General features: G+C 37.8%; 1 protein-coding gene across 1 annotated transcript in view; it reads left to right on the forward strand.

Moving 5' to 3' along the window:
• The window catches only part of CCDC148 (coiled-coil domain containing 148), a 61,096-nt gene that overhangs the window by 37,453 nt on the left and 13,347 nt on the right, over positions 1 to 10,296 (forward strand). Inside the window, 2 exon segments of the mRNA XM_009334036.1 lie at positions 5,086 to 5,159; positions 5,161 to 5,242. Of these exon segments, the coding sequence (XP_009332311.1) occupies positions 5,086 to 5,159; positions 5,161 to 5,242 (156 nt within the window).

Consider the following 10,296-nt stretch of genomic DNA (forward strand, 5'->3'; position numbering starts at 1 on the left):
TATTCTAGCTCTAATCTGAGTAGACTTTTAGCAGATTTCATTCATTTTTTGTTTGTTGTTAGATTTTAAAGCTTCATGTATATGTTTTTGCTTCAGTCTGTTTCAAAAGTGAGGTAGAAATGATTGCATCTTCTTCCACATTCATTTTCAAAACATTCCTTTTTAAGTTTATTAGTGTAGCAAGTGAAGGATAACTGAAACAATTTAGCATTTATTTTAGATTCTTAAACTGCTAAAATGCATGAGCAGACTGCTGCCAAAATTGCTGAATAAAAACGTCTATTTAGACAAATGCCTTGTGTTACAAGTTTCAGAGTGTGGGGGAGGTCTCATTTCAGGTATTACAGCTAAGCTCCAGAAAATAGGGTCTTATGAAAATTGACACCTTTCCTCTAGAAGTCTCTTAGCTGCTAGTATGGTCATCTCATGTAATCCTCATTCTATTTTTATTGTTGTTCCATATTTCTGTTTAGATGGATGGTTTGAAATTGTAATTGACTGTTTTTATTAACAGTGATACACATTCTTCTGCTGACACTTCCCTTGGAACTTGCTTGCTTTAGGATGTGGAGCTGCTATGGATTTCTTTGCCCACTTGATTGTATTGTTATTCTTGTATGGCTTAGAACCAATCAGTTTGTCATTCCTTCTGCATGAGACAGGCCCAAACCCACTGGCTTCCTCTGTAGGATCCATCTAATAAACCTCTGCTACATGGCAATTTTTTGCTTAAGCCTTCATTTATCCATTTTCATTCTTGCCAAGCTAAGCAAGCTGTTTAGACCCTGTCTAGTGCTGACTTTGTTATCAGTGTCAGAACTATAGAAAACCCTGAAATAAAGATCTGAATACATCTTGCCCCTTATACTTGGCTGTTCCTCACCTTCAGTGGCTCTCTTGAGAACTTGGGAGAGTTCAGACAACTCTCCTAAGAAAGTGTGTTTAGATCCTCTTTCTTACCTGCTTCTTTCCTGCCTTTTTGGTAGTGCCCCTACGCTGAACAAGAATCCTTGCTTTGCATATTCCTTAAGAAAATGCATTTATCTTATGCCTAAAAACATAGCTAAATGCCTGATTCTTTTTCTTGGAACTTGCTTAAATCTTATAGCATCTGCTTGTCAACTTGATGTGTTTAACTTATGAACAAACTTACAGAAATAAGATCTCAGATGATAGGAGAGAAAGACTTGAGTCCCAGAACTGAGTATGGGAACTGGTATGGAAGAATGATGTGAGGACTGAACTATAGAGAAAATGTGTTCCTCTCTACACCAGAGTAATTCTTTGACATTAAAGGAAAGACAGTGGACAGCAGAGAAGACATTCCCAAGTGAATGTCTGGACACTGTAAGAGAGACGCTCCTCTGCTTCTTGGTGATTTTCAAATGGAACAGCTACAGTGTCAGGGAATGAGAAGACCCTGGTTCAAGCTAGTCTAGAAATGAAGGTGTTCTTTTTAATTTTGGGGCCAGCTGGATACAGGTCCCTGCCTCAAAGTGTGTAATTATTTCTTTCTTACTGGAGCGAGTCCAGTAAAGGACCGTTAAGATGAAGGGTCTGGAGCACCTCTCCTATGAGGAAAGGCAGAGAGAGCTGGGACTGTTGAGCCTAGAGAAGAGGAGGCTCAGGGGTATCTCATCAATGTGGATAAATAACTGAAGGGAGGATGCAAAGAGGACAGAGCCAGACTCTCTTCAGAGGTGCCCAGTGACAGGACGAGAAGCAATGGGCACAAACTAAAAGACCTGAAATTCCATTCCATCCATCACTTTTCTACTGAGAGGGTGGATGAACACTAGAACACGTTGGCCAGAGAGGTTGTGGAGCCTCCACCCTTTGGAGATATTTAAACCTCGATTCAACATGGTCCTAGGTAACCAGCTGTAGCTGACTCTGAGCATGGGGGGTGGCCTAGACAGTCTTGAGAGGTCCCTTCCAACCTCAGCTGCTCTGGTTCTGTTTCCTGCATCCTGGAATAATTTTAACCATAAACATGGCTTCATATTCCTTTTTACAGAATGAAGAATTGAATGTGGATCTCCCACAGCCTGGGTAAGAGGGCTCGAGGTATTTATGCTGTCATATGGCAGTCTTGATTAATCAAGTCATTAAATAAAAATTTGGAAACTATTTGGAACATACTGCTTGGATTCATTAAAGTATTTGGGATGACCAAAAGCATATTACTGGGGGGGAAACCTACTACTTAGCAAAAATTTTTGCCCAGTACTTCTTTTAATAACCTGTTTTGAGGAAATTAAGGTAAATGATTCATATGCAGTATATATTCAGGTGGGACCAGTCATATTTAGTTCTCTTTTCTGAAAAAAATGAAATGATTTAATGCAGATGCTGAGTTATTTATATTACAGTAGTTATATCTAAGGGTTATTTATTTTAATATCTCACTTCTAATTAATGGAAGATTGGGGAGTGGGGGGAGAACAGGTGTTCCGTGTGTCCCACAAGTGCTCAGTGTGCTCCCCAGTTCTTACAGAAACTTAACATACCTATGACTGGCAGGTTAAAGGATTTGGGGCGAGGCGGGGGTGCTTTTTTCTTTTTAGGAATGAAAGGGTAGTTTTACCACTGCCAAAAAAGCTCTACCAAATATGTCTTTCATTAACATTTTTTTTATTACTATTATATACATGAGATCCTGTTAAGGGAACATTTTCATAATTTTGAGGAGAAAGATCATTTATGAAGAATAACATCTGTGCTAAGGATCACGGCAGTAACATTTTTAATTTTTCTTTCCATACTGTACAAGTTTGAATTCCAGTTTGGAATAGTTTTGTGAGAATAGCTAAAAGAAAAATAGCTGTTTCTGTGCTGTCTGCCATTACATTACTGCACACTCAAATACATATGGACAAGTGCAGTTTGCATGTATGTATCCTAATTGATCCCTCTTGCGTATTTTCAGGCATCCATGCCCAACTGCAGTTTCCATGTGCACACGTTTATGTTCCCTCCTTGCAAACCATCCCACTACATTTTCTGACATTCATTCAGTGCCATTAATACTTGCTGGCACAGACAAACTTATCCCTGTTTCTACCTCACTGCCCCATAAAATAATTAGTAGCATTGTCCAAATAAGGTAGAGATGGAGGGAAGTAGAGAAGTTTGAGTTTTCAGGATCTTGTGCCTTTTTTCTCCTAGCTGCCTACATTTTCCTAGTTGCAAGGATAATTTTTGACTCAGGCCTTTGCTCTCTTCCTGTAAAACATTTAATTGGTGAAGAAGGCTGTTTCCTAGCTTTTTTTTTCTCTAGAAAGGAGAGAAGGGAGATATCAGAAGGTGAAACACAGTTATGAACAGGCCTCCGCTGAGAATTAGTTACAAAGATGGTTGAAAAGAGTTTAATGCTCAGCTAAATCATAATTATTAACTTTGCGGATGGAGTTGAAGCTGGGAAAAGTTATATATACTCTGAGAGAATAACAGTGTAAATGAAGTTCCTTGAAGAACCCCAAAACTCGGTAGTTTTTATTAAAACATGAAAACACACCAGTTAATGCTTATGCTTGGGTATGGTAGCAAACTGCACTGAACTTTTAAAGATAAATGCAGGTTGCAGGAGACAAAAGTAACTGTTGGTTAGTCTGTGTACGCATGGCATTCATTACAGGCATAGTATCTCTTTAATAAGCTATCTTTACATCTTTTAATAAAAAGAGAGTTTAATTTTACAACCACTGTAAAATTTCATGTTATTTTCATATTACTAGTTTGCCTGCACTACATGAAAAGTCACAGCAGTGTTTAGTCTATTGGGACACTTTGCAAAGAACAAAATATAATTGTTATTTAAGCAAAGAAGTGGGGCAAACATGACATCACTCAGAGATGCAACTCACTGAGAACCTCGGACCCCAGGGAGTGCTGGATTTGTGAACAAAAATCTTTCACAAGGACAGAAAAGAAGAATTAATAGAGCCTGTGCACACAGCTAGTGAAATGCAGTAAAGGTGGGGAAAAATATAAGTAAAGTATTTTAATATCTTAGTATTAAAGTACTTACTGTAGTATAGAAAACCAGATGAAAAATGGCTGAAATGCTTGTTCCTTTGAGGAATACAGAGTTCTGTTATTGCTTGACAAATCCATTGCAAAAAGAGCTGGCAAGCCAACAAAAAGGAGACTTCATTAATCTTATTGAAATCAGCATGAGACAGATGAGCATACAACTGCTCTCGACAACACCAAGGTAAATCAGGGATCCACGCTGACTCAAAATTGTGCTCAAGAACACTGAAAATAAGTCACTACCCATTACCAGTTACTGAGGACATGTTGTCTTGTTTAACCAATACAGTGTGTCAGGAATACGTCAAGAACGGATTTTTGGCATGTTGAGCTAAGTGATCCATCCTGTCCCTGACACGCTTTGTTAAGAAGTGTGGCAGGCCCTGTAACAAGAGGTGCTGTGATCCCTGCCATGCTTCTGCATCATTTAACCAGTGGTCTGGGAAGCTGCTGGGCAGCTGAGCTGCAGCCGATGTCCGTCTTCCCACAGAAAAGCAGGATGTCAGGTATATAAGACCATTATAGGCACTGGTCACAACCCTTGGACAAGTGGCCAGGGATCCTAGACTAATTTTGCACAGTTTGAAAGCTGACAAAAGGTGAAGTCTCTGTCACTGGAGTCCGTTGATTTCCACAGAGTCCTGGTTGGAAATGAAGTGCTGTTACAGAAATGCCTGAGTTGAAGGATGTGAGCAGACTCTGGTCTGTTAGCATTGGTCTCCATTTGTTCATAGGTTCTTTAAGAAATTTACATGTTATTGAAGTCTAAGCACTGAAGGGGAATTTAAGATCTGATGTTACTGAGATGGTTTTGACGGTTTTGCCCAAAATCTTTTCATGTGATTTTATTGCATATTATGCCAATCAGTTGTGAATTGCACATTAACATGGGGAAAGGTGGTGTCTACTAAATGATTATGTATTGCTGATAAGATTATAAATCTTAGTTTGTAAATGGATTACATGGGTTTCCTTCCCAGTCTCAGTTTGGCAGGATCACAGTATTACACAAGTCTGCTGCAGGACTGTCTTTTCAACCATTTCTTCCAGGTTCTACAGTGGAAAGCACAGCAGGAAGAGGCTATTAAACTAGAAGCTGCTGTAGCTGCCAGAAGAAAAGAAAGGTGAGAAAGAAAGGCTACAGAAAGAACAGGAAATGATTCGTAGAGCTCAGGAGAAAGAGAAACTTTTATACAGTTTGGCATATGTTAATGTGTATAATTGCCTTTAAAATCTTTAACTGATCTCACTAGCTAGTATTCTTGTAAAGTATTAAGTATTATTATAGAGATAAGCAAACAGTTAGTTGAGTCTTGCTACTGTCCATTTTAGCTTTAAAGCTGCCTGCTTTTACACACTCGTTATGTTACTTCATTACGTTTCTAAAAAAAAGAAAAAAGCGTACACAAATAAATGTATGTGACTATCTCTGTGTCACAAAAAATCAGCACAGAGGCACTACTGAATTTCTAACTCTTCCAGATTTGTGCTTTTTAGCAATGTGGCAAAAACTATGAAAGTTTCCGATGCTGTGGTTAAGTATGCTGCAATGCAGCAAATGAGCCTTACAGTATATTGTCTGCAAGATAGCGCACTGCACTTTGCAGCACAAGGGCCTTAAAAGTGAGCCTGAAGCACAATGTTAACATTAACTATTTCACGATGTCAGAAGTCTATGTTACATTATTCTAAGTACTTATGTGGTGACCACTTGGGAAATGGCTTCGATGCATAAGTCTAAACTTCAACTTAATAGAAAATCAGAAATCCACTATAGTGAATGTAATGCGTTTAGAAAATCAAGCTGTGTCACATACTTATTTGTGTGGCCTTTTTATTTAAATGATATGGCAAAAATCTAGGAGGTTGTTTTATTAGAACTTTACCTCTTTTTCTCATTATTTTTTACACTGAAATCTGGCATGCTTAGAGTCCAACTCACCTGTGGTGTATTTGTTAAGACTGCATAATTATTTCTGGAAAAAATAAGTTGGAGAATGTCATAGATTCTTAGCACTTTGTCTTTCAAATGCTGATGAGTAGTCTCTTTTATGGGACTATTTGTGCTAACATGTTTGCAAGAAGGGTCGCTAAAAGCTGTGCTCTTATAACTTGCCAGTTAGAAGCAGTTAAGAAAACAAGGCTAAACTGTTCCAAATAGAGTATTTTCATGATGCATATGAAGGTTTTAGTGACATCACTATGTGTCACATTACAGAAAGCTTGTGCAAAAGAAGGAAGAAAACAAAATCTTCATATATGTTATCATGTTTTCTTTTTAGATTTTGCCTTCTTGTCTTTATTTATCTGCCGCATTTCTGTGTAACATACCTTACTGGGAGCAAACGTTTACTGATGGGACTACAACACGGCCAGTTAGACACCCTAGAATTTGATGGATTCTCATGTTGGTAGAGGTGTCTATTGCAGTGATATTCCTTGTGGGGGGAGGGGGGGAGGGAACCAAACACAAAACTATCCATACTTACAGCAAATTGATTAAGTTTTTACTAAAACAATTTACAACACTTACTGAAATCAGAAAAAAAATTATAGCAGAGCAAAATAAATGACTTGCAGGCAGGTGAAACTGACTGCCTTAGCAAAAGAATGAAAATAAAGTCCTACACTACTTGGAATTTCCCTATCTATTTTTATAGCACTCAAATATCTTTTCCTTGCTTTGTCCAAAGAAATATGTCTTCATGCCACGTCAAACAGGTCAAGAGCAGAAGCCCTTGCAGCTTATTGTATTCCTGGTGGTAGTTTGCATAACCGCTGAATTTGGTTCTATCAACAATTCTGCAAAGAAGCACTTGACTGAAAGTGCTGCCTGGAGAAAAGAAGCTGAAGCTGCTGAAGCCTTCTTGTCTCCAGATAGAGACTGTTATCTCCTCATTATTTCTCATTGCTGCTAGTCCCCAGAGCCAACATTTGAAAAGCTGCCTAATTTCAAATTGATTTTATTTTACTTGTGTTTTTATTCTTCTTGGTCATGACTGCATTTGCACATTGCATATATCCAGTTATCCAGTTTCTTCTCTAGCTGAAGAAGTCTCTACTTACATTGGTCACCTGATTTTATTCTTTTTCTGCAATTTATCTTAAAGATGAAATACACGTTCTTGGCAGAGCACAATCTTTCCATTAAAACTATGCTAAATCATATAGTTAGTAAAATTGCAACTAATTGTCCAAAAGTCAGTTTCAAGAGATGTTTCTCTTTCCTTCAAAGCACACAGAATACTCTCACTTTTCATAGGAATCAGAAAAGTTCAGATTGGAAGGGACCTCAAGACGTCTCTAGTTCAATCTCCTGCTCAGTTACGAGGTCCGACCAGGTAACTCATGGTTTTATCCTTATTCTGTTCTATTTATCCTTAAATTTATCTCTAACATTTGAGACTGTAATTTCAGGTTCAAAAGTTGAGAAAGCCATATTTATGTGTTTGCAAACCATGCACTTTCAGAGAAATCCTGGCTCAATTTAAATCAGTATTGGTTTTACCTTTACCTTTAATTGGCTTATTGTAGATATTGTTGGTGAACTTTTTAGACATAAACCTCTATGAAAAGACACAGGGGAATTTTTCAAGATTATGTGTATGTGCATTGTGTTACAAAACTTTATTGTATATGTGATTTATTTTTTTTTCCACACTGACATATGTTTCCTGGTATTTGTTCTTGGTTGATATGTTGTTACTGTTCTTACATGTTGGATTTAAAGTTATAAAATAACAAATTAAGGCAGAACTTCTACATTTGGTGTCTGCATTCATCTTCTATATAAGAGTTTTCAGGGTGAGATGTGATGAAATTTTGACTGGTATAGATAATCCATAAGTTCTCTCAGTTGGAGCGTGTGATTGTGAGATTTTGTGGTTTCTCCACCAGCAATGGAAAGAGGTACAGAGAGAGGGGCAGCCCGTATCTAATGATGGTTTGCTGCTTAGGTTATAAGAAACTTTGCTGCTGCTTTTCTTTTTGTTACAACTTGTTCTGCTTATTTGTCTGTACTCACACTGTGTTGATAGTAGCAGGTGGCTCTGAAACCACAAGGAAGGGGGAAGAGGCTTGGTGAGGCTGTGTTGACCTAACCACCAGCAATGTTCATTTTATGTGTGTCCTGGTTTCAGTTGGGATAGAGTTAATTGTCTTTCACAGCAGAGTGAGCGGCTGTGTGGTGCTCAGTTGCAACTGAGGTTAAACCATGACAATGTGTAAATATTTTGGTCGTGCAAACTTTCCACTTTTCTCTGGCCTATGTGTAATGTCTATACAGAACAGTCCTCTGCCTATGCACAGATGGAACACCAGCTGTTTGAGGTCAGCAGTCATATGTTTCATTTGAGTATGTTACATCTTAGATCCTTAAAAAGGGCTGCTAACCTGATACTGCCGTTGCTTTTCTGGTGAATGTTCTGTGGCAGGCAAGAAGAATATGTAAAATATCCGCGATCAGTGTAAAAGAAATGCCCACACTCTACCTAGTTTGTAACCTAGGCAGGGTATGTCAAGTACTTCCAAACCTGAGAATGGGTAAAATAACATTAGATCTTAAATACCAATGCTACATTTGCTCTATTGGACTGCAGATCAGATTTTTTCCTATATATTTAAATACAGAATTTCACTGGCCCCTAATTAGAGTTTATGAGAAAGCCTTCAGGCAATGTGGAATACAGAAAGGGAATAATTGCAAAAGAGAGAGTTTTATTCCATAAATATAAGTATTGCAAACAATATTAAATAAAAGCATTCTAAGAAATATGGTTATAGCCGTCCTTGTTTTCACGTCCTTCATGTGTAAAAAATGGCCTATATAAAGAAATGATTGGGAATTCTGAAATATAAGCACTGTTTGGAAGACCTGTTCTATTCTGAATCATGATAGTTAAAGGTTTTTCTGCACAAAGTCAATCATACAAAGAGGATGGTATTTTGACTGCCATTTAAACTGAAATCTCCAAAAGAGGCTTAAATTCAATATAGTCCAGTGGATGATAAAGAAGTTATTTTTATTGCCATTTTATGAAGCTTTTCATGTGAGATGATTCCATAAGTAAATTTCTTTGTAAGAAATTACCTATATTTTGGGAGGTAGGATAAGGTCTCAGACTTTCATAGGAACTTTATGCATTTGATTGTAAAATCAACAGATTATTGAGGTATAATTCAATTGCTTTTATAATTAATTTTATAATTAACATTTTCTTAGATTATTAAAATTCTTAAGATTTTCTTAGATTTTTGCATCTTTTTCTAAGCTTCTATTCTCTATTTTTCCAGTTGTATTTTAAATTTTAGAAACATAATGCTGTTTTGTTAGTGAATTTACAAGTGGCAGCATTGTCATACGCTTCTGTCATCATAAACAGTTTTTTCAAAAACTCAGTCTTAATTTTCAAGGTAAACACTATCTTTGTTTTGCCGGAAGCAGTAATTTTTAGTGAATTTGGTAGCTTTTCTCTTTCTGTTTGTCATAGCAATTGCCAAGAAGTCTGTTAGGTCTAAGGGGTTTCTCAGTCAGCCCTGAGGTGGTGTGAAGCACCACGCCATTCTCTGGCTATTCTTTTGGTTTCTGATTTAGAAGTACATCAGGGTATGTCATCATTTCTGTGTCCCAGCTTGTCTTTCTCTTCTGGCAGAAATTGCAAGAGCGCTAACCCTTGTAGATCTGCCATGTCATCCTAACTCTTCTTGTTGGGATAGCAGAGTATTTAGTATAAGGCAGAAAAGAGAATATATTGTACCTGTTGGAGATGACATGGAATATGAGTTGTATTATTATGTGTTGTTATTATGTGTTAATAACTGGAACAGGCAGGATAGGTCAGCTTAGCTTCAGTTAAGGCAAGAGGCTGCAAGATCAGGAAATACGGGAGGTCTTATACCGAGGAGTCCAGGAAGGCTGGACATTCTTCAAGATGGAAATCTTAAAGGCGTAAGAGCAGGCTGTCCCCATGTGCTGAAAGACGAGCCAGTGGGGAAGAAGACCAGCCTGGCTGAACAGAGAGCTTTGGCTGGAACGCAGGAAAAAAAGGAGAGTTTATGACCTTTGGAAGAAGGGGCAGGCAACTCAGAAGGACTACAAGGATGTCGTGAGGTTATGCAGGGAGAAAATTAGAAGGGGCAAAGCCCAAGTAGAACTTAATATGGCTACTGCCGTAAAAGACAATTAAAAATGTTTCTATAAATACATTAGCAAAAAAAGGAGGGCTAAGGAGAATCTCCATCCTTTATTGGATGCGAGGGGAA

This window comes from Pygoscelis adeliae, unplaced genomic scaffold (genome assembly GCF_000699105.1).
Source record: "Pygoscelis adeliae isolate BGI_AS28 unplaced genomic scaffold, ASM69910v1 Scaffold131, whole genome shotgun sequence".
NCBI lineage: Eukaryota > Metazoa > Chordata > Aves > Sphenisciformes > Spheniscidae > Pygoscelis > Pygoscelis adeliae.